The sequence below is a fragment of the Pleurodeles waltl genome, chromosome 3_1 (assembly GCF_031143425.1).
Source record: "Pleurodeles waltl isolate 20211129_DDA chromosome 3_1, aPleWal1.hap1.20221129, whole genome shotgun sequence".
In the NCBI taxonomy this organism is placed as follows: domain Eukaryota; kingdom Metazoa; phylum Chordata; class Amphibia; order Caudata; family Salamandridae; genus Pleurodeles; species Pleurodeles waltl.
In genome coordinates, this window is record NC_090440.1 from 797,348,375 (window position 1) to 797,374,330 (window position 25,956).

The window sequence follows — 25,956 nt, forward strand, 5'->3', positions numbered from 1 at the left end:
TGGTGAAAGATCAACAAAATAGTTACAGAATATGTTGTTCTTTTTTGCAACGCCTTTGATTCTGCCTCATCGTTCATGGACTCCTTCCCACTTACAGTATTCATATTTTTTTATTGCAATTTGACTGTTACTTTAAATAGTTATGTAAACCTAGATTTATTTTCACGCAACATAGCAAAACAACTTGCTGCGCTATGTGACGGGAAAGGGCAGGAACACGCCCTATCAAAATATAGCATATTGCTGTCCCCTACCTGCGCTAGCACACAATTTGCAGCCTAGCACCAATGCAGGTGCCCCTGCGCCATGGTGCAAGGATGCCTGTGTTACAGGGAGGATTGCTTTTGTGCAAGACAGGATACCTTCCTGCATGAAAACAATCCTTAGACGCATTTTCCTCTTTCTGAATTTGCCACAGGGTGCAGCACACTCAGGAAGAGGAAACAAGGAGAAATGAGGATATTTCCCCTTTTTGCTTCTCCCCTGGTAAAGTGTACAATTCTAATGCATTTCCAGTCTACCAGTGTTGGTAAATCTGGGAATCTTTAGAATACAGGGGTGGGTGCATGTAACACCTTCCCGATGTAATGTTTCTCAAAGCAATGACTTGTGCTGCCTTGCCTCATAACAGATTTACCAAGCCATGCAGGGTGCCTCTGCGTGCAATGGTAAATCTCATTCTAGGTTTTGCGTCACCCTTAGTGGCACAAGGGAAATGCAAAACCTTGTTAAATCTGTTCTGTAATGTGTAAATAAGCCAGTAATGTTAGGCTATGGTGTCCTGCCTTCCCTTACCTTCATTATGTACCTAGCGCATGTGTCTCGCTTGAGATATTATTTTATGAGGCTAGGAAGCCTGCCTGTCAATTACTATTTGTTGGCCTGCGTGGCACTCTTATTTACAGCCTCATACTTCGTCACTGCAGGCCAAGCATAATTTCTGTTTCTCTGTGCGGAGCAGGGACCAACCGCTGATTTATTCAACTTAATCAGTGTCCGTCCGCTGCTCCTGACGTGAATGATGTACTATTTTGTTCTTTTTAAGTTCTAGTGCCCTGCAAACAGAAGGCTTGTGACTGGCAAAAACGTTCCCAGCAGGACAAACAAAATTTCAAAGTTGTATTTTTTTAGAGCTAACTTGCTTTTATTTGCCACTCGTGTTTTCTTTTATTTTTGCTTGTGGGCACTGTTCTCCACATATGACAATTATCTTGTTCTAAATATTGCAAACAACATTGTTTCTTTATTATGTCTGATTTTTTAAATGATGCTTTAACACATAATCATGCATTGCACCCCAATCCACTCCACTCCAATCCAATCCTCCCCACTACAATCCACTCACCCCAATCCACTCCAACCCACCCATTCCAGTCCTCCCAACTCACCCCGGTCTAATCTGCCCCACGCCAATTTGCCTCTCTCCAATCTAAAACAATCTGCCCCACTCCAATCCAAAACAATCTGCCCCACTCCAATCTTCCCCAATCCAAAACAGTCTGCCCCATTGCAATCTGCTGCACTCCAGTACAAAACAATCTGCCCCACTCCAATCTACCCTAATGCAATCCAAAGCAATCTGCCCCACTCCAATCCAAAACAATCTGCCCCACTCCAATCCAAAACAATCTGCCCTACTCCAATCTGCAGTACTCCAATCTGCCCCTCTTTAATCCAAAACAATCTGTCCCACTCCAATCTACCCCACTCCAATCCAAAAAAAGTGTCCCATTCGAATCTGCCCCACTCAAATCTGTTCCACTCCAATCCAAAACAATCTTACCCACTCCAGTCTGCCCCACTCCAATGCAAAACAGTGTGTCCCACTTCAGTCCGCCCCACTCCAATCCAAAACAATCTGCCCCACTCCAATCTACTACATTCCGGTCTACCTCACTCCAATCCAAAACAATGTGCCCCACCCCAATTTGCACCACTCAAATTCAAAACAATATACCACACTCCAATCCAATCCCCCTCGCCCCAATCCAATCCACCCCACTCCATTTCCAATTCACTCCACTCTAATCTGCCCCACTCCCATCTAGTCCACCCCACTCCCCTCCAACCTACCCTACACAACCCAATCCACCCCACTCCAATCTAATTCACCCCTCTGAATTCTAATCCATCCCACTCAAATCCACCCTAATACAATCTGCCCCACTCCAATCCAAAACAATCTGCCCCTCTTCAGTCTGCTCCATTCCAGTCCAAATCAGTCTGTCCCACTCCAATATGCTCAGTCCAATCCAGAACAATCTGCCCCACTCCAATCCAAAACAATCTGCCCCACTCCAATCTGCCCCACTTGAGCCCAAAACACCCTGCCCCACTCCAATCCACTCCAGTCTACCCCACTCCAGTCTGCACCACTTTAATCCAAAACAGTGTCCCCCATTCCAACCTGCCCCACTACACCCTTCTCCATTCCAGTCCCAAAGACCCACTCTAATCCAAAACAATCTGACCCACTCCAAGCCACCCACTCCAATCCACCTCACCCCAATCCAATCATCCCCACTCCATTCCAACCCACCCAACTCCAATCCACTACAATCCTCCCCACACCAATCCAGTCTACCCTACCCCACACAAATCCAATCCACCCAATCCAGCCCAGTCCAATCTGCCCCACTTGTCAATCCACACCAGTTCAGTCCATCCCACCCTAATCTAATACACCTCACCCCACTCCAATCCTCCCCACCCACCCCAATCCACTGCAGCCCATCCACCCCACTCCAGTTCAATCCACCCCACTCCAGTCTGATCCATCCCACCGACTCCAGTCCATCCCATCCCACTCCAATCCAGTCCATCCCACACCAATCCAACCCACCCATGCCAATCCAATGCAACCCATTCCACCCACTCCATTCCACCCAGTCCATTCAAGTCCACCACCTCCCAGTCCACCTCACCTCACTACAATCCAATCCACCCACACCACCCCAATCCATCCCACTTAAAATAGTCCACCCCACTCAAGTCCAATCCAGTCCACATTAATCCACTGTACTCCAGGCCAATCCACCCCACTCCAAACCACTTTAATCTACCTCACTTCAGTCCAGTCCACCCCACTCCAATCAATCCACCCCACCCACAACAATCCTATCTACCCCATTCCAATCCAAACCACTCCAATCCACCCCACCCTATTCCAATCCACCACACCCCAGTCCACCCCACTTCTATCCAGTCGACCCCAATCCACTTCACACTCAATCCAATCCACCGCACCTCCTATTCAATCCACCCCAATCCAATCGACCAGTCAATCTACTTCACCACACCCTAATCCACCCCACCCTAATCCACCCCACTCAGTCCAATACATCCCACTCAATCCAATCTACTCTGCTCATTCCAATCCACCTCATTCCAATCTGATCCACCCCAATCCGATCCACTCCAATCCAGTTCACACCACACCAATCCAACCCACCTCACATCAGTGCAATCTACCCCACCCTAATCCATCCCACCCCAATCCACCTACCCCATTTCAATTAAATACACCCCACTCCACTCCACTCCAGTCTCCCCAGTGTGCTCCATACCACCCCATTCCACCCCAATCCACCAACCCCATCCCAGTTCAGTCCCCTGCAGTCCAATCAAATCCATCCCGCCTACCCCACTCCAGTACAGTTCATCCCTTCTCAATACAGTCCACCCCACTCCATTCCACTACAATCCATACCACCACCATTCCAATACACCCCACCCCATCCCATTACAGTCCACCCCACTCCAATGCAATCCATCACCTCCATCCCACTCCAATCCAACCCACCCCAGCTCAGTGCAATCCACCCTACTCCAATCCACCCCACTGCAATCCAACACACCTACTCCAATCCACCGAATCCAATGCATCCTACTGCAGCCCACCACACTACACCCCAATCCAATCCACCCCACCTCATTTCAATCCACCCTGCCAAAATCCACCCCACTTACTCAAACTACCACACTTTGCTCCAGTCTACCCCATTTTTTCCCAATCCACTCCACCCAACCCCACCCCAGTGTAGTCCCACCCAATCCAGTTCAGTCCATCCACCCCACCCAGTCCAATCCACTCCACTCCAATCCTGTCCAATCCACCCCACTCCAGTCCCAACCACCCCACCCCAATCCAGGGAATCCAATCCACCCCACCAACCCACCCCACTCCAGCCCAATCTAATCCACTTCAATCCAACCCACCCAGCCCAGTCTACCCTACCTTAGCCCTATGACTCCAATCCAAACCACCCACCCCAATCCAATCTAGTGCAGCCAATCAAATCCACCGCAGTTCATTCCATCTCACCCTGTTTCAGTCCACCCCACTCCAATCCATTCCACCACCCACCAATTCACCCTACTGAACTCAATCGACCTCACTCTACCCCAATCCACTCCAACCCTCTCCACCCTATTTCACCCCACTCCACCTCACTCTACAACTCTCTCTACCACTGAACTTTACTTCTGTGTAGTCAACTCTACAACACTACTCCCCTCACTAGAATCCATGACATTCCAACAAATCTACTCTATGGAACTCTACTCCCCCACACCACTCTGATACTCCACACTTCTAACTTTTAGCCATGCTAAACAGCAGCCACACTGGTGTACAACATGGCAAAATAAATTGCCAAAACCAATAGCTCTTGTATAGGCGAGATCTATTGGCTTTGCCAATGCTTGTTCTTTTTAGTTATTGTGCCAGATTATCCTGTGATCCGTATTTATTTAGCACAGTGTAATATTAATTTTACAGAATTGTACCAAAACACCGTCTTCTAGTTTAAAAGGGGATTGCATGACTGAATTGTCTGATCTAAGTCAAATAAATTAACTTTGTGTCTAATTTGCTTGATCGTGATATCTGAGAGCACTTTCAAGTAATTCAGTTTAAGATGGACTGTGTACAAAACTCTGTTGTATGTTTTATTACGTTGTAATGTTCCACCATCCATAACAACAATTAGCCATGATATAAGGGATACAAGATAATTGGTTCAAGTTGTTCGCTTCTGGTGTTGTCAAGAAGAAGGGTTAAGGAATGTTTTAAAGTTCATGTATAGAAACGTTCCCTTCAAATATATGTCAGTGCAATGTTGTGATCTAATATACTAAATTGAGACACTACTATATTTGTTTTTAAAGATGTTGTATGCCAAAAATAAGTTACATCGCTTGACGGTAGCCAGGTATGTAACAAAAGATTCCATTGTACATTTACCGAAGAACAGTGCTGGGCTACATACCTTTATGAAGAGTTAGCACACAATTTTAAAAACGTTCTATGTAACAAACTGACAAATAATAAACTGTCCATCCCAATCCTCCTGCACAGTCACTGCTGCCTTAACTATCAGTGTAGGGAAGCAGAGCAACGAACCCTGTGGTGCTTAAAAGAAAGTGCTCTAGTGTGGAAATCCAACAGTGTGTTGAAGACAAGAACCCTTAGACCACTGCCTTGTTTAGCCTTTTAGTAAATTTGGCAAGAACAACTAGTACATAGAAACCAAGAGTGTATGTGTCAGGGGTGAATTACAGGGGAGGTGTATCATCCTTGGTCATTAAAGCCCTCCACCAATATATCCCACTTCTGTGCAATAAGATATTTTTTCAGACCACTCATTCCTCCCTGTGTAATAGGGTGCTCATAGATCGAAAGGAAGAGAACAAGACCTGGTCCAACTTATGATAGTTAGAGGAAGTGGAAGAAGAGCCGTCAATGAATTTGGTGGAGGGTTTCCTTAGGGCGGGGGAGTACACCCAGTAGGACCATTCAGGGGAATTCATTATTACACAGCTCACCATGGTTCACAGCACCTGGAGAGCTCTCTTACAGTATGAAAGAGTGTGGCGCAAGAATTACATACAGCAAGAACAAATGCAGCTGTGGCTCCCTGGTATATTTTGGTAATTCGGGTAGTTGTAAGCTCAGTTTAGAATACTGAATTGAATACACTTACAATGGAAGCCCCGGGATACTTTATGGGGATTATTCCAATATTTTAGCCCAGTCATGCAGAGATTTGGCCAGGTCAATCTCACAGTTAGTAATGTTTCCCAAACTGTATGCCATAGGTTTTAAAATGTTAGAGACATAATCAAGATGTTGCTGTTGCTTTCTCTCCAAGAAAGATTGGGTAAATTTGGATAGGGGGGATGCCCTTGATATCGTGCTCAAGGGTATTAATTTACTATTAAAAAAAACATAATGTGCTACTTGAATGCAGCATTCATAGAGCCAATCACATAAATACCATAGTGAATAAATAGTACTATGTAGAAAATAGTAAATAAATGCTCTGCTAAAGTAGTCTTGCTTGGCATCTCCTTGGCTGTCTCAGTACCATTGACTTTTTTACCTGAATTTGTGTCCTATATGTTGACCCTTTGTCCTGAATTCTTTACATTCCTGTCCAGAATTAGCCTGCATACATGTTTATACTGTCACTATATTGGATGGAAAAATATGTTCTGCCGTTAACTAGTGGTGTTTAAGTTCCAGGCCCTGAGTAAAGTTTGTACCATATACTAAGGACTTATAGGCAAGTTCACTATACCATTTAGAAGTATGATGATTCGGCCATCTTAAAAGGGGAGATGCACAGACACTTTACTACTGGGTAGCAGGGGTAAAGAGCACACAGTCCTAAAGCAAACTAAAATATAGGGTACAGCAAAAGGCAGAGAATTAGGGCACAGAAGGTGGATTGCCTACATGTAATACATACATACATACATGCTTACAAGTTACTCTTGTCACCTTTGATATATTTGAGCAGTGTAACAGTTATATTGAGCAATGCACCAAGACTTGCACATTAAGCATCAGAATCCAGTGTCACAGTGAAAGTTTTATATGTCCTGATACTCACTTTAATACAAGGTGACCAATAGTTGACAAAAGTATGCACTGGAGGCCGCACCTTCTTGCAACAGCAAGAAAGCTCTCTTTCCGTTCACGTTGATTTAGATCCTGCTGCCACCACTAATGTGTGGTGAATATATGGCGTCTCTTGAAGTTCAAAATGCACAGTAGTTTTGGTTTACGTACTCAACAATTTCACCGTATGAGAGTCCCTTCCTTAATTTACTTCCAGCACAGTGAGCCCATTCATGGTATAAGAGAACTTAATATCCCTAAAATAATGTATTTATATACAGGGAGTGCAGAATTATTAGGCAAGTTGTATTTTTGAGGATTAATTTTATTATTGAACAACAACCATGTTCTCAATGAACCCAAAAAACTCATTAATATCAAAGCTGAATATTTTTGGAAGTAGTTTTTAGTTTGTTTTTAGTTTTAGCTATGTTAGGGGGATATCTGTGTGTGCAGGTGACTATTACTGTGCATAATTATTAGGCAACTTAACAAAAAAAAATATATACCCATTTCAATTATTTATTATTACCAGTGAAACCAATATAACATCTCAACATTCACAAATATACATTTCTGACATTCAAAAACAAAACAAAAACAAATCAGTGACCAATATAGCCACCTTTCTTTGCAAGGACACTCAAAAGCCTGCCATCCATGGATTCTGTCAGTGTTTTGATCTGTTCACCATCAACATTGCGTGCAGCAGCAACCACAGCCTCCCAGACACTGTTCAGAGAGGTGTACTGTTTTCCCTCCTTGTAAATCTCACATTTGATGATGGACCACAGGTTCTCAATGGGGTTCAGATCAGGTGAACAAGGAGGCCATGTCATTAGATTTCCTTCTTTTATACCCTTTCTTGCCAGCCACGCTGTGGAGTACTTGGACGCGTGTGATGGAGCATTGTCCTGCATGAAAATCATGTTTTTCTTGAAGGATGCAGACTTCTTCCTGTACCACTGCTTGAAGAAGGTGTCTTCCAGGAACTGGCAGTAGGACTGGGAGTTGAGCTTGACTCCATCCTCAACCCGAAAAGGCCCCACAAGCTCATCTTTGATGATACCAGCCCAAACCAGTACTCCACCTCCACCTTGCTGGCGTCTGAGTCGGACTGGAGCTCTCTGCCCTTTACCAATCCAGCCACGGGCCCATCCATCTGGCCCATCAAGACTCACTCTCATTTCATCAGTCCATAAAACCTTAGAAAAATCAGTCTTGAGATATTTCTTGGCCCAGTCTTGACGATTCAGCTTGTGTGTCTTGTTCAGTGGTGGTCGTCTTTCAGCCTTTCTTACCTTGGCCATGTCTCTGAGTATTGCACACCTTGTGCTTTTGGGCACTCCAGTGATGTTGCAGCTCTGAAATATGGCCAAACTGGTGGCAAGTGGCATCGTGGCAGCTGCACGCTTGACTTTTCTCAGTTCATGGGCAGTTATTTTGCGCCTTGGTTTTTCCACATGCTTCTTGCGACCCTGTTGACTATTTTGAATGAAACGCTTGATTGTTCGATGATCACGCTTCAGAAGCTTTGCAATTTTAAGAGTGCTGCATCCCTCTGCAAGATATCTCACTATTTTTGACTTTTCTGAGCCTGTCAAGTCCTTCTTTTGACCCATTTTGCCAAAGGAAAGGAAGTTGCCTAATAATTATGCACACCTGATATAGGGTGTTGATGTCATTAGACCACACCCCTTCTCATTACAGAGATGCACATCACCTAATATGCTTAATTGGTAGTAGGCTTTCGAGCCTATACAGCTTGGAGTAAGACAACATGCATAAAGAGGATGATGTGGTCAAAATACTCATTTGCCTAATAATTCTGCACTCCCTGTATAGGTTGAATGATTTATTTTAGTGCTACATGTTGCTTGCAAGTTGTTACAGAGCACTAGTGCTTAATTTGAACCGTTTGGTGCAGATGGGTCCCACCAGCACTCATATCTGGGACCAGTACTTACCTTTCCTCAACAAATTTGAATCCAGAATAAGAAAGAAAGACACAAAAGGGAGAAAGAAAGAAGAGGAGAGAGACAAAAAACAGTGACAAAGGTAGAAAGCAACTATGAGATAAAGAGGCAAGAAGTGTCTGGTGTTAGATTAAAGTGGCATGATGTGGAGTTAAGACTACGCAGCCCAGATATTCAGCATCCTGAGTTTAGGTTGCACCAGCCGTGGGCTTCTGAACAAAACTTTGGGCACCATCACTTGGTTTTTTACAATTTAAGCACTGCAGATCACTATCACATTACACTATTGAAACATACACATAATGTGGATAAATGTTAAACCATGGCACTACCAACCATCACATTGGTTTAGATTTAATTTCAACTAATTTCAACCAAACTAATCACACCCAGGAGTGTTTGGCCATTAAAGAAAAGCAGAAATATAAGTTCCAAATTATGACAATGGAAATAAATAGCGGAAAATAGAAAAACTAAATCAGAAAAAAACTAACATTTATTTCAAAAAACGTATTTTGCGCTCCTGATATTTAGGTCTTGGAAAATAATAGAATATCATTAGGTAATTTGTGGATCAGTCAATCAATCAATCAGGAATTTGTAAAGCGCACTACTCACCCGTGAGAGTCTCAAGGCGCTGAGGAGCGGAGGGGGTAGGGCAGGGGGGAATGGTGCTACTACTGCTCGAACAGCCAGGTCTTGAGAAGTTTGCTGAAGGTAAGGAGGTCTTTGGTCTGGTGCAGATGGGTAGGAAGAGTGTTCCACGTTTTGGTGGCGAGGTGCGAGAATGATCTACCACCGGTTGTAGTTCTGCGGGCGCGTGGGACAGTTGCGAGGGCGAGGTCGGCAGAGTGGAGATGACGGGTCAGGGTGTAGAAGGAGAGCCGTCTGTTGAGGTATTCTGGTCCGGTGTTGTGCAGTGCTTTGTGAGCGTGGGTGAGGAGTTTTAAGGTGATTCGCTTGTTGACTGGGAGCCAGTGCAGGTTTTTCAGGTGGTCTGTGATGTGGCAGTGGCGGGGGATGTCCAGGGATAAGGTGTGCGGAGGCGTTCTGGATGCATTACAGCCTCTTATGGAGTTTGGCTGTGGTTCCTGCATAGAGGGAATTGCCATAGTCTAGTTTGCTGCTTACGAGGGCTTGAGTGACTGTTCTTCTGGTTTTGGTGGGTATCCATATGTAGACCTTTCGGAGCATGCGGAGGGTGTTGAAGAAGAAGGAGGAGATGGCGTTGACTTGCTGGGTCATGGATAGTGAGGGGTCCAAGATGAATCCTAGGTTGCGTGCGTGGTCGGGGGGAGTCGTAGCGGTTCCAGGAGTGGCAGGCCACCAGGAGTCATCCCATACGGAGGGGCTGGAGCCAAAGATGTCTTGTCGAAATTGAGTGTGAGGCAGCTGCTCTTCATCCATTCGGCAATGGCCATAATTCCTTCATGGAGGTTGGTCTTGGCGGAGTCCTTGGTGAGGGAGAAGATCAGCTGGGATGATGTTGAGGTTGTGGGATCGGGTGATGTTAGCGAGCGGAGCCATGTAGACGTTGAAGAGGGTCGTGCTGAGGGACAGCGCAGATGATTTCAGTGGTGTCCATGCGGAATGGGGAGGCGGACTCTCTGGGTTCTGCCAGTGAGAAAGGATGTGACCCAGTCCAGGGCTCTGTCTTGGATTCCAGCATTGCTGAGGTGTGAGCGTAGGGTGTGGTGGCAGACAGAGTCAAATGCAGCCGAGAGGTCCAGGATGATGAGGGCCGCAGTATCGCCGCTGTCCAGTATGGCTCTGATGTCGTCAGTGGCGGCGATGAGGGCGGTTTTGGTGCTGTAGTTGCTGTGGAATCCGGATTGGGAAGGGTCCAGGGTGTGGTTCTCCTCGAGTAAATAGGTGAGTTGTCTGTTGACAGCCTTCACAATGACTTTTGCTGGGAAGGGGAGCAGGGAAATAGGCCGGAAGTTCTTGAGGTCCTTTAGGTCCACCTTGGGTTTTTTGAGGAGGGTGTTGATCTTGGCGTGTTTCCAGCTCTCCGGGAAGGTGGGGGACTCGAAGGAGCTGTTGATGATCTTCTGTAGTTGGGGTGCGCCGATGGAGCTTGCTTTGTTGAGGATGTGGCGAGGGCAGGGGTCAGATGGAGAGCTGGAGTGGATGGTATTCATGATTTTGATGGTGTCGTTGTCGTTGACCGGGGTCCAGGAGAGCAGGAGGTTGGTCGGAGGTGAATCTGTGCTGTTAGTGGTTGGGGGGGGTCTGGGTGCTGAAGCTGTTGTGGATGTTTGCAATCTTGCAGTGGAAGTAGGAGGCTAGGGAGTCGCAGAGGTAATATAGCGTGATGCCTGTGTCATGCCACTACGTTCTTAGAGAGGTTGATTTAAGCCATTTGGAAAGGTGCACCTAATTTTCTGATTTGAGATACTGGAAGTATGTTATGAGGAAGCCAAGGACACCCAACTCATCCTCTCACTCACTAATGACCCCTCCACCACCAAAACCAACTTCCACAGATGCACGACAAGCATCACTGACTGGATGAAGAACAACTGCCTGCAGCTCAACACAGACAAGATAGAAGTATTGATCTTTGGCAACAGCAACTACACATGGAACAACACCTGGTGGCCATCAGACCTAGGACCCGCACTCACTCCCTCTGACCTTGCCAGAAGCCTCAGAATCATCATTGACCTAAGCTCACCATGAAATCACAGATCAACCCTGTTTCCTCCACCTGCTTCCTCACTTTGCACATGCTACGTAAGATCTTCAAGTGGCTACCCTTACATACAAGATGCACAGTGACACAGGCCCTCATCACCAGCTGGCTGGACTACGGCAACACTCTCTACATAGGAATCGCCGCACACCTGCTACAGAAACTTCATACCATACAGAACGCCACAGCCAGGCTTATCCTCATCCTTTTCTGACGAACTCAGGCAACTCCAGTGGCTTCCCGTACAGAAGGAATGCCAATTGAACCTGCTGACCCATGGAGTCAAGGATCTACCCGCGTACATTAACCACCGCCTGCACTTCCACCAACCATTGAGAAGACTAAGCTCTGCCTCCCTTTCACTTTCCTATACTCCCCACATCTATTGAAGCAGCAGTGGTGGACGCTCCTTCTCCCATCACAGTAAAAACCTGGAACAGCCTCCTCACGCACATCCAGACTATCACCTCACTTCCGGAATTCCGAATGGCCCTCAAGACCTGGCTGTTCCAGTAAGTCTCTGGGATCTGTAAGTACCTGGATACCCTATTGGGTGATTAGCCATGCTTTATAAATCCTGAGTGATTGATTCATTGATTGAAGGGTTGTTGGTACATCAATGCACTAATCAGACTTCCAGCCTCTGGCTGAGAAGACCACATTTAGCCAGATCACACTACCGGAGCTCTGACTTACGGTGGAGCTCTGACACATGGTGGAAGGAGAATACATTGACACATGGTGGAAGGAAGGAGAACCGCGATCAAGGTCCGGCCTACAACAACCACCGACTGAACTGCCATCACCCTGCCAGACACTTGCGCTCCTCCTTACTGGCCCCTGCACACACACAATCAAATCCGTCGCAGCTGCAGCAGTGTCCGTTCCTTCTCCTACATAACAGCCAAGGCCTGGAATGACCTGCCCATCCACCTCCAAACAGCACCCTCCCTTGCAGACTTCAGGAAGAAAATCGAATCCTGGCTTTTCGACAGAGATCTCACACCCCTGTGCCCAGATACAGATACCCCCAGGGGTGATAGTGCTGCTCTCTACAAATGATTGATTAATTGATTGCTTGACTTCAATAGAAACAATGATCTGGAAATGACTTTACAAATACATTTGCTCAGTTTATTGTTTTTATCCCAATCTGAAAAACTTCCAGGAACATTGGTCTAAAATGAATATTATGATCCACTCCAATCACCATCTGGTGCCCTGTGGAATATACAGACCTGGACTGGGGAACCAAAAGCAGCCCTCGAAAAATGCATACATCACCCTCTGCTCCCTTCTCATATATATATATATATATATATATATATATATATATATATATATATATATATATATATATATATATATATATATATATATACATATATATAAATATATATATATATATATATATATATATATATATTTATACATATATATATATATATATATATATATATATATATATATATCCTATTCCATTCATTCTCTCTTTCCTTTCCCTCTACGATAAGTTTTTTCTCTACCTTCCTCTCTCTCTCTCTCTCTCTCTCTTTTTCTTTCTCTCTTTCTCTCTTTCTTTCTTTCTTTCTTTCTCTTTTGAAGCCTCCACGTGTCTGCTGGAATTACCTTGTAGAGTTGGGGAAAGTTACAGATGCACCAGGAGCTGCTTTGAGCTTTCAAAATCGACATGACATCCGAGGGCTCCAGCCAACCTGGGAAATGCCTGGTGGAATAAGAGACCTATTTGGCCCTGGGCACTGAAAAAGCAAAACTGTCCACAGTATAGCAATAAATGAAACAGTGCTGTAGCTGAAAACAGTCTCTTGTCCAACCTCTTGTCTAACCACCCGAAAGAGATCTTCATGGTTTCATGGTCACAACACTTTGAGAAAGTAATTTGAATGGTTGTGGAAAATGAAAGCCTAGAATGGCAGTACTAATTAACCCGGTGAAAAACTTAATAAAAAAAGTCTATGTTCAATATCAACCTAGCATTTTGGTGTTTTTTACTCAAAACTGGCACATTTTACTGTGAGATTCCGAGTTGGTTTTCTGCAGCTCATATTAGTGTTTTTATAGCACATAATCGCCCTTGAGGGTATCTAGGTCTTCAGCTTCCTGTGAAAGTCGAGAAGAGATGTGAAGGTTCTGATGTGTTGTGGGAGGTCGTTCCAGGCTTTAGAAGCCAGGTCTGAGAAGTTGCGGCCCCTGCTCTTGTTTTGTATACGCGTAATGCATACCATGTCACCTAACTAAATATAACAGGAGTCTGCATAAAACACATTTGGGGTGGGGGCCACAGTGCTTAATTTGTGCTTGTTGTTTCCGGTGCTGAGCACCGGCACTTATTTTTGAGGGCCGGGGCTTATTCTTCTGCCTCAAGCATTTGTTGCGAGCAAAAGACACATATGGGGAAGACGGAGGACTGGAAAAACGAAAGAGTGTCACAAGGGATGAAAGTAGAAAGTTGCAAGAGTAAGCTGAAGGGGCAGGGAGTGGCTTTATATCGATTGAAGAGGCCCGAGATGGCTTCAGCAGTACGGCGCCTCAGTACTTCGTGTTCACACATTTAATTGCAGAAGCCGCGTGTTTAAGAGGACGACTTTGGCGACTTTGGGCACCGGCACCTCTTTATTTACAAATTAAGCACTGGGTGGCCATGTTGTGAATTGGTTTTGTTTCTAAGCTAAAAACAGAAGAATACCTTCGCTGCACTGTTAATCAACCAATTACAGTGAGGTAACAGTGCTAAGATGTAAGATAAAGATACCACTAACACATTCTGTATAAAAATGTCCACTGCTTCTGGGAAGGCTCATTCTGTCATGGAAGATGGCATGTATAACCAGCTGGGTAGACAAGCTCTCTCTCTATTCTCTCTCTCTCTCTGTCCCTCCCCCTCTCTCTTTCGCTCTTTCTCTCTATTTCTATCCCTCCCTCTCTGTTGTTCTCCTCCCTTCCCTCCCTCTCTGTCCCTCCCTTCCTCTCTCTCCCTTTCCCCCTCTCACACACGTTTTCTTTTTTCGTGGGAATGCCCTGGTGTCCTTAAACATGTTAGCAAAGTTTAGTAGTTACCTTATTGACTGCAGCCTCTGCCTGCAGCACCTTACGCTGCAGAGAGCCGGAAAGAGAAAGGAATGCCTGCTTTGAACAATTGACACCATCGCTGTAAATCAGTAACAGCAACATACAAAGAAACACGGATTCATAGTGCGGGAAAGCAGCTGTCCCAAGGCCAGGGAGTGCGAGCCAAAAGTACACTGATACAGGTGCCCACACAAATTATCTCCTGGAGTTTTTATGCAAACAGAGAACACCAATCTTAAAAACAGACACTGCAAATACTAGCAGAGCACAATTCTCATAGCTATGTCTAAAACAGGGCTTAGTGGTCAGAAATTATAGAGCACTGCACCAAAATTACAGGGTGGTAACCCGCTGCATTAGCATAATGAATGGCGAGAACCGCTGGCTCAGGAAAGTAAGTAAACATCCAACGTGAGTGAAAGCAGAAGTCTTCGCTAACCTGGATGAGGAACGCTGGTATTATAAACAGTGAGCATAATAGACTTTTACCGTACACTCATTCGAGAATACATGATTACAAAATCAATTAAAAGACCCACAGAATTACTATTTTATATAGACCCTGAAATAAAAACTTGAACTTTTACAAATGCTTCCTCATCCAAAACACGTTTATTTCTTTAAAAGGGTAATCAAATATAAACGATAATGTTTCTTGTTAAAGTCACCTTTATTCAAAAGCTGTTATTAATCTAAGCAAAAGAAAATATATTGATTACATATTTAGGAAAACAATATTTGAACTATGATCAGTATTGTTTTTATTTTGCAGTGTTGACATTAGTCTCGTAATTCAAATTTATATAAATTTCCTTTTTTTGCAGTTCGACTAGCTATTTATTAGAACCCCTGATATCGGTAACCTCAGGACACACAGTTACTTGGGCGAATACTAGGCTGCTCGTCATGAAGGCCTCAGTACTTCTTTTGTGTTACAGATTTCTCTTTCTTTCCATTCTTCCAGTTGCGCTACAACTTGTTCACATTGAGCATCTACTGTTGCATCCATTCGGAGGCCAAGTGAAGCGCAGGAACACCAAACTGCATATTTACAGCCTTCTTTTTCACTTCCGGCCACCCTTTGACAGAATCAAATCACCAATGCTTGCTTTGCAAGTGATAGATTGCTTTTCCACCGGACAGCCTCCCTTTTGAAGTCACACTTCCTAAGACCCTCATACTTGCCTGTTCGTTTCATCCCAACATAGGCACTTCTTAGAGGAGGCATGCTGGGGGCAAACTGTTCATTTTGTCAGGGTCTCAGGTGGCAGCCATGTTTGAAAAACGCTGATAAGTTACTGTCTCCACAGACACATTCTGTCCTTTATTAAGGGCAGTCCTGCTAGCCCAAATTTCCTATAACATAGCTGAAGTCCTCTTTTCTGATCATGTTCGTGTTCACCACTTAGCACCTTTACGTGTCAAGAATGTTCTCAGTGTACAGCAGTGATTTAGTTGCTCACGTAGTCTATGAGCAGTAAACCTAGCGGTGGGGTGGGAATTTGACATTCAAGGATCAGCCACTGTTGGTCAACTTTGATGCGGTTATTGAATACTGAGGGGCTGGTGACAATGTAAGCTGTTGCTGGAAGTATCCCAAACTTTGTGTACCTGTGCCCCACGGAAAACACTGCTCACTGCCGCCACCTCCCTACTTTGTTATAGTTACCTGGTTAGGCTCTTGGTGGTTCAACCAACTTGCACCCAATGCCACTGCCCACCATCATTACTCCTGTAGCTGCTCTGAGTGAGCAGACATCACTTTTGCTGCCTGCACCACTAAGTTATTTAACCCATTGGCTTTTATAGCTGTTTGTGTTGCCTCAGAGTCACCGCTGATAAAATTAGAGGGCCCTCTATGACAGACAATGGTGAAGAGTGTGTATGTATACATATATATATATATATATTATGTATTATCACACAAACTTGACACTGCTGTCAAATGGAGTGATCAAATTACCGTGATCAAGACCGTGAAGGTTGAAATGTGTTGGTGTTTGTTGTGGGTGTTATACTGCACATTAAAGTGAAGACTTAAGAATCCTGTGAGTGCCATGTCATTGACAGCAGTATCAAGTTTGTGTGATAATTATGATAATTAATTAAGGGAATAGGTCCTTCCCTGGCGTGGGCACCGACTAAGCAGAGCGCGCCTTGAGTGGACCTTTTGGGAAGAAAATATATATATATATATATATATATATATATATATATATATACGTATATACACATATAAATATATATATATATATATATATATAAATATATATATATATATATATAAAATCGCCAGTAGGTAGTTATAGTTAGGATCGTGTTTCCATAGAAAAAGCATTTTTTGACTTGCCTATATCTTTGGTGTCGTTTGACAGATTTTCACAAAATTTGCCCCAAAAAAGTGTACTGGTGATTCTTGTTGCCGTGAGACATTTCAGGGTGGTCCGTCAAACGGGGGCCGAGAAGGGGGGGGGGGCAAAAAACATACATTTCCCATATTAATTCCCATAGAAGTTTTGAACACGACTACAGTCCGGACCCCTGGATAGAATTACACCAAATTAGGTAAAATGCTAGATGTTGGTCCACAGATTGTGCTTTTGGCTATTTAGTGTAAATCTGTTGAGTAGTTTACGAGAAATTAAAGAAAATCAAAATTTGTATATCTGAGGTCACAAATAATTTGTGAATCATTGTGAATATTCGCAAATGCGCCCACGAATAGACTCAATGCAATTGGCTGGCCACAACCTGAACAGAAAGTTGTAGCTGCCATTTTAAGGTCCCAGTACATGGTCCCTGGGGCTTAAAAACAAAAGGAAAAGTAGCATAAGTGGTCAGGGTGGAGGTACCCTGACCCCAGGGGTTGTGATATAGAGGTGATTGAGGGTCACATTATGCGTTTAAAATGATTTTTCTTCACCATGCATTATATGCGCAAATAATCGAGATTAATCAGGAATAATTGTGATTAATTGAGAATAATCATGAATATTTTTTTTAATTCACATACTCATTCTTACACTAATTCATTCACTCATCTGTGCACTCAGACACTCATGCACCCACTCAGACCTATTCATAGACTTCCACACCCACTTTCAGACCCACTTAGACATGCACGCACCCACTCACAGATCCACTGACAGAGACAGGCCCTGTGGCCACCACCCACCTTGCACAGCTGAAGACTGTGCACAGCAGTGGTTGGATTACCGTATAGTAATCAAAATTATTTTACGGTAAAAAAACATAGAAGTTCACTGAAAAAAACAAAGTCTACAGGGACATAATAGTTAGGTTCTGAATTTCCTGGTACAAAACTACAACATTTCAGCAGTTATAGTTAGAGTATTTTCAAGTAACTATAACTCACCCCCTAAGGGTACTATAACGTGTTCCTTTATCATGCACAGCTACTCCACGTATTATATCATTGATGAGACCTTCTATGGCATCTGTGATATTATCACTGCAACATATGCAATAAAATTATTGATGAGAAGTATGTGCATGGAAAGGCACGAGTTATAGTTACCTTAGGGCGCAAGTAATTTAACTCTAATTAAAATAGCTGAATTTCTATGGTTTTATACGAGTAAATGCAGAACCTAACTATAACGTCCCTGTAACCTTTGGTTTCAGTGAAATAAATATATATATATATACACATATATATATATATATATATACATATATATATATATATATATATATATATATATATACACACACACACTTCTTCCTGTAAAGTTACTGGGCGATCCATCAAGTGGGGGCCGAGAAACGGAGGGGGTCCCAAAGTGCATTTTTCCCAAGCAATTTTCCATAAGAATTTTGGTAGCGATACAAAAAAATGGTTGAACAGAATTACACTACATTTGGCAGAATGGTAGGTCTTTACTTAGAAAGTGTGGCTTTTGAAATTTGGTGTGAATGTGCATAGCCGTTTTTGAGAAATTAAAGGCCAAAATATTTTGACATCTGCAGGTTTGGTACTGCAATAATCAACTGGGACTGCAAATTCAAAAAACAAACCACTCTGGCCCAGAGTGTTTTTTACCCTTTGGATCCTTCGGTACCATGGGACCGGGACCAAGCAATCTGATTGACTGGCTGCAAAATCAATAGAAATGTTGAGACCACCATTTCAGGGTTCAGGAACTCTGTGCCCATGCCCTTTGATTTTAAAAAAAATAATATGCAAGTGGGCAGTGTAGGCATACCCCTGGCCATTGTGGCAAAGTTCCAGAGGACCCCACACTAGGCTACAAAAAAATTGTTTTTGTGCCACAGGACCCAGCAAGGCTTCTCTGTGAGGTCCTGTGGGATGCCCGCGGGACTCAGCATGGTAGTCCCGTGTGGTCCTTTGGAAGTACCACAATGTACAGTAGGACCTTGCAATCATTAACAAGTGATGCTAACGTCATCCCGCATTACTTTCAGTACAGCTTCTGTGGATGTACTTTGAATAATAAAAATGTTAAAAGTGGAAAGTGTAGTGTGGGGTTCTACGGGCTTTGGCCAACTGTGGGGCAGCTGGCCAGCAGCAGGATGCTGGACATTCTGTTGGGTGCAGGGCCTATCCACAGGTCATGTGCAGCGGGGGTTTGGATACAGGGCCTCACAAAGGCCAGCTGTGCAAAGCAGTGGGTTAGCCATCCGTTGGGGGGTTGGGCACAGTGCCTGGCTGCAGGACAGCCCTGTGTCACACCACTTACTGCGCACAGTCAAAATCTTTATTCAGTGAAAAAGTTGGATGAGTATGAGCAACAACAAAAAAACAGGTATTCACAAACAAAAAGGCAAAGGCTAAAGCGGCATTATAGTTAGGCCTGGTATTTATAGCTATATTTACTTCAAAATAAAACTAGAAATTCACTGGAAAAAACTAAGGTTAAAGTGATGTTATTGTTAGGTGCTGTAATAACTGAAAAACTAACATTTTAAAACTGAAAAAACCTACTGTTGTTCAGTTTTACCATACTAAATGAGATTTATATCAAGTACTACATTGTTTCCATTTGTAGAGCAGTAGCTTTGACGATGTGATCAGTGATGCCATCATTGATATTATGTGAGATGTCATCAATGTTGTATCAATGATGTCACTTAACATGTCATGACAGATGTAATACGTTTGTTCATAACTAGAGCATGGCAGGCCACAAGTTCAAGATAGTTCAGTAAAATAAAACAGATCAATTTGAGTGTTTTTTTAATTACTAAATATTATATTATTACAACCCCTAACTATAACGTCATTCTAACCATTGTGTTTTTTACAGTTACTATGTGTATATGAAAGACCTAGATAGGATCTTAAACAATTACATTGAGGATGTTCTATCGAGTCTCCCACTTTGTATTTGAATATCTGGAGATATTGCTAGCTTTTACTATACCAGTTTCCTTGATCCCATTAAGCTTTAGAGTATCTGATCTACTTTTACAAGTGCTCAACTTCATGTAATATAGATGAGATTACAAAATGGCTGCAGTGCCTCATAATCCATTTGAAATTCACGAATCCATATGAAATTCATACAATATGTATTCCTTTAAGTGGGTTATCCAGTTTGTCAATAATCAACCACTAAATGTTAGGACCCAGTGGGCCTAGGTACTGAGATCTTGTTTTGTTCTTCACATGTTTACTTGTAACCTGTCTACTACGGGAAATACCCAAAGCATAGCCCTTCCCAAACACTGTAACCCATAAAGGCATTGCCAAGATCATTACAATACATATATACCAAAGCCTGAAGCATAAGTAATGGGTTTCTTTATCCTTTTCTACCATTGAGTAATATATACGTTTTGCAACATCCTTTAAGGGAATTAAGCCAGCGGACAGGATGTTAACATATACAGACATGTTTCCTTAAGTCCTCTGAACGAAAATATGATTACAAAATGGTTATCCTTATTGCAACACTGTCATCTCTAAATCTAATCTACAATATTAGAAAAAGACTGTGTCTAATATTCAAGTAGTTCCTAACGATGCCAACCAATTAAACGTATAATCGCAACATCCTGCGTTTCCTGGCTCATGGATCAAACAGGTTTATGTTGAGTTGGAAAAGCTTGTTTGCTTTTCATTGCTCTCAAGACAGATTGTTTGTTTTGCTCTCTTTTCTGTTTCGTATTCATCTCTATTTTTTCCTTGTTAGCTTGATCTCGCCAGTAATTCATTCAGGTAACCATGTCTGCTAGATAATCCCTCTGGTCGGCAGCTTTGAAATAGTATGTTAGTTACACCATTATAATTTGGCAGTACATGTAGGTACTTAGTGTTTGTCGTCAGATATAAGTGAGTGGAAAGCCTCTAGTACGTATCAGGACATTTGAAAGTTTCTGCTGCCTACTTTCCTCATCTTGTCCCAAACTTGAATGATGGGCAGGAGAATGAATGACACGTATTATAGCTTTGTGAAATCAAGGTAAAGGAAAATATTCAAATTATTTACTTTTCATATATTCCCAGAAGAACTACACAGTTTGAAGCACAACATGTTGTCATTGTAATTTCCTACTTCATCCAGTTTATAAATTATTCTTATTTTAACCACACCCTAATATTTCGTTATCACATATTTAATTATGAACGCCCAAAGTACTGTGGTTTTGTTGCATCTTGAGTGCTTCCTAACCAATACCCAAATCATCTGATGATGTATTGAGTCTTAAGAAAAAGAAGCGGATGCTTGCATCCATGCAAAATCTGTATATTTAGCTCATATTTCTCTGAAGCACCTGAATAGAAGTGGTTTCCCTTCTTGAGGGTGTTAAATATTAGTCGTGACAGTAGGATATGGTTGAATACTAGTAGAGTGAGAGGATATGCTTATCAAATCCCAGGAACAAGTTTGTTTTGATCCCCTTCTATTTGCAGGGTCCCCGGTTACTTATATATATTTCCATTACATTTGCTTGTGGCACATATTGCTATCTTGTTTGTTTCAGGCGCCTCACCAAGGATCAGTTGTTCAGCAGTGTTCCGTGTGCTGACTGGAGCACCAGGTACCAATTGCTAGTAGGAAGATAATCCTCCAAACATAGAAAAATATTTACTCAGGCACTTCTGCTGATGTGCCTACTTCTGCTGATTGGATACTGTAGAGTAATGTGATCTTGGTGCATTTTAAGCTTTTTTGTGTGGAGGGCCTCCACTTGTTTGCCTGCTCCACATTTGTGAATCTCATTTCTAAGATGGTTATCATTCAGTGATGCTTGCATACTTTATCAAGTGCTTTAAATAGTTATCGTAATTTATATCTAAACCTAAATAGCAGCATGAGTTGACATTGTCATAATATGCATATCTTCTGCCATTCAGAGGCTTCTACTATCAGGGAAAGGTGTAGGGGCAGCACAGGAGACAATAACAGATAAAAAGAAAAACTTGCCTGCTGCCGCAGTGGTCTTCTGCTCCTGGTGCATAGGCTCCCAGACTCCTCTTTGCCAATCCAGATGCTGCTCCCACGCTGGTAATACTATTACCCATCTTAAGAGAAAAACTGGGATTGATCTGAGCGGGCTAGTTCTGCGCTTCCACTGGTACTGGTAGCCTGAGCCTGCTGTTATCCTGGCTGCTAAATAGCTCAGGTTGAAGTCTGGAGTAAACTAAGTGCACATTTTGGTTTGGCCGTCTTAAAACAGCCGGACAAACCGGCATGCGCACTTGCAGTGCCCACCACTCCTCCACCATGCTTGCTGTCATCTGGTTGTCCCCACCCCCCAGACTCTGCTCCAGCTTTGGCTCCATGATGAAAAATACAATTGTAATAAAATTGTTTTATTAGCATTTTACTTTTCATGTTTTAATCTGCTGGCTTAAGCAGTGGGGCATAACGGAGGATCTGCCACTGCTGAAATGGACACAAACCTGTAGGAGAACTGTCTCTAAACTGGTGAGGTGTGCACATATGAAGACTCTGCAGGCTGACAGATTTCACCACAAATAAGTTGGAATCTGGGTAACCTAATTCTGATCTGGGAGGAGTTCCAGCACTGTGCCACACTGAGAGTAAATTTAAGCCCCATAATTTTTCTATCAGCTTCCTCTTCCCATGCCCATCAATGGCTTCATCTGATTGTAGAGAGGAATCACATTAAAATTTGATGGGGTCTTCAGGCTGCAAATGTATTCCTGAGGACTGCCAGGTGCACAGCACAGGCTTTGCAGTTCCTTGTCTTGTCTCATCCTTGATGTCACAGTGCTTTGAGGTGTTCTTGGGAATTCACATAATGTGTCTTCTACCATAATGTCAGTGGTACCTTTGATGTGTTGCTATGGCTATGTCTACTTTGACAGAGCAGGTCTTAGTGCCACGAGCATGGACATGTCCACATTTCCAGGCCCAAAAGGAATCCCACAAAACAAGAAATGCTACAGAAGCATCTTTAACACACTGGGGGTTCAGGATCCTTGCACATATAGGGCCTAAGTTGTATCCATCCTGTGCTGATTTAGAATGCAGTGTAGACAAGTGTACCAAGTGGGACAAAAAGCTAATATGTACTGAATCAACGACCACAATGATGGTATCAGCTTTTATTTCTTTACAAATAGAATATTTAACAAAACCTTCTTACCTGTAAAAGGTTTTTAGCACTGGAGCTCCTTCCAGTCGAGACATAACATATAGTCCTGCATATTCTGTAGTGCAAAAGAAACTGGAAAAACTCCAGTGCTGTCAATTAGATTCCTTACTTTGACTATGATCAGAGTTATTATTGCGCTACATATAGGAATATAGTGTTCAATGCCCTAATGCAGTGGTTCTGCTGAAGAATGTACAATTTACTATGCTTCTTGATGCCTCTAACCCAATGGTTCTCAACCTCTGGTGCGGCAACCCCTCAGGGGGTCCGCGACTGCTTAGAAAATTATATAATCTTAAGAGATACCGTCCCCAGCTTTAAGTAATAACGCAGGTGAAGGGTCCCTGGATTCCAATAATGATTTAGTGGGGGTCCCCGGGTTCCAGTAACTATAAAGTGGGGGTCTACAGAAGTCAAAAGGTTGGGAACCACTGTTCTAATGTACCTGTTTAGTTTGCAATGTTGTCTCGAACCTAAAGTCACAGTTTCATTCATGGTGGGTGCCATTCAAATTATGCTATTTTCACTTAAGACATTTACATTATACATTTTAATACCAATTGCACCTAAAGAGGGAGGATAATATTGTGTTTTCTACTTAGGGATTTCTGCAGTTGATGGTGCAGGAGTGGGCACTCTCAAAGCCTATATCCAGTGTCCTTAAGAAGGTCAATATTTTAGTTGTTCCTATTTTCTTTCGACCGACTATTGTTCCCCTGGCACCATCCCTCCACCATGCAACAGCTTTTCCTCCAAAATTAATTAACAAGCGATCCATTTGTTATGTCATACTGATCGAAGATCAAATGCCCCAGGATCTCATGAAAATACTATGAGAGAAAGCCTTTTGAAAAAGAAAACCTTGAACATAAAGTGAAGGAAATCTGTTTTGTATGCTGTCAGTACTATTTCAATTCACTCACCTGTGGTTGTGTTATAAAAAGTTTTAAAATGTAAATCACTTGGAACTGTGCACGAAGTCAGATCTTGGAAGGGTGTCCATAAGTCAATATCAATGTACTCTGTGCAAGGCAAGCACAAGACTACATCCTCATGCACCTCTATCTGGATCTGTCCCTTTGTTAAGTTACAGCCTAGAACTAGGAAGCGGATTGTCTTTGGTTCCCTATTTGTCTTCATTGGCTGATTCAAGGCCCAAAAGCAGTAGTAAAGTCTACAGACTTCTGTAACATGGCCATACCGTTCGTCGTCCATCTCTACTAGATTAGGACATATCATGGTCCTTTTCTCCAATGTAATTATCCATTACTACTGCCTTTGGGCCTTGGATTATTGACCTGACTTGAAATCAGTCTCATGTTTTTGTTTGGGACATCTGGTTGTTTCTTCCTGAGGACGTTGGTCTCATTTGAACAGTTAATCTGATGTGTGTGATTCTACGAAAATACTTTGCTGCAATCCCATATCTGTAATTTGTTGCCTTAAGAAAGTCACATGTAGTGACGAAACATGTGTTGGCTGTCGATGAGTGTATTTTATAAATGAAGGACTGGTTATTACCTGATTGAGACTGTCAATGTCTGTCAACCTTGTATGAAGAAATGGCATTCGTCATTTAAAAGATTGGACCAGTTGGGAATCTCTGCGACTACTTTTCATGTGATTTGCAAAATTGGACTTACATTGAGTGCTGTGGTTTTACACTGCGGTGCTCTCTGCAGACTGTTTTGATCAGAAAATGTCTTGCGGGCACAGTAAAACTATGGCAGAGAGACACTTTCGTTAGAACCATTCTCCTGCCAGTACCTTATTTACATTTTGAACATGAGAATTGGTTCGAGAGAGGCAACAGCATCCTGACTTGCCAAATACGCCTCTGATTGAAATATGTAACGAAGACCTTTTCACCATTATAGTGGTGATTAGCATCATCATTTGTTGCTTTAGTTTGACGATGAAAAAGCAGGTTCATTAACTAGGGGTCTGAACAGGTGCCAGCCAGTTGCTCTCATTCCATTGCTGTGCCCAAACATGAATCATTTTCAGTAGCATAACAGTTACTGGAACACATGACAGCTTAGAAGATCACGAAAAAAACATTGGAAATTAAAGTAAATATTGAGAGAACTGAAGCATTGTTTGTTCACTTACATTATAAAAGAGATATATTCTCACCAATTAGCATTCAAAATGTAACCATCAATTTTGTTTCCAGCCTAGTGGAAAAGGACCTCGTCTGCCTGAAGTTTACTGTGTCATCAGCCGGCTAGGATGCTTTGACTTGTTTTCTAAGGTAAGATTGTTCAACATAATTTTTAAAAAATATATATTCTTGATACTTCCTGGCTTACGGTAGTAGTTGACAGTATGCAGCAGTAGAATCCCATTTAACCAGAGGGCTGTATTTCAGCTCTTCTGTCTATACCATTTCGTTCACCGAAGAATGTGTTACCTACACATCTGACATAATCGTCGATTAAAGGAACAGCTGTGTCTGTGGAAACTGGCAGTGCAATGCATTTTCCATGCCTTGCTGAGGTATTTCTCAGCTGGATGGTAATTCTTGGTATTTTACTGTAAAAGGAAGCCCTGGGGAGCGGCTGCATGTGTAATCAATTGTTCAGTATGAAGTCAGTAGGGAAGAAACGGAATATGTGCACTGATTGCTGTTCTTTTTTGTTGTACACTTGAATGCAGTTTTCAAATGTTCAAAAGAATGT

General features: G+C 42.9%; 1 protein-coding gene across 5 annotated transcripts in view; it reads left to right on the forward strand.

The window, feature by feature from the left end:
- Nucleotides 1-25,956, forward strand: part of DENND2B (DENN domain containing 2B) — a 916,594-nt gene that overhangs the window by 733,523 nt on the left and 157,115 nt on the right. For all 5 annotated transcript variants that reach the window (XM_069223658.1, XM_069223659.1, XM_069223660.1 and 2 more), the window contains one exon: nucleotides 25,452-25,529. In XM_069223658.1, the coding sequence (XP_069079759.1) occupies nucleotides 25,452-25,529 (78 nt within the window). The remainder of the gene's footprint in view (nucleotides 1-25,451; nucleotides 25,530-25,956) is intronic.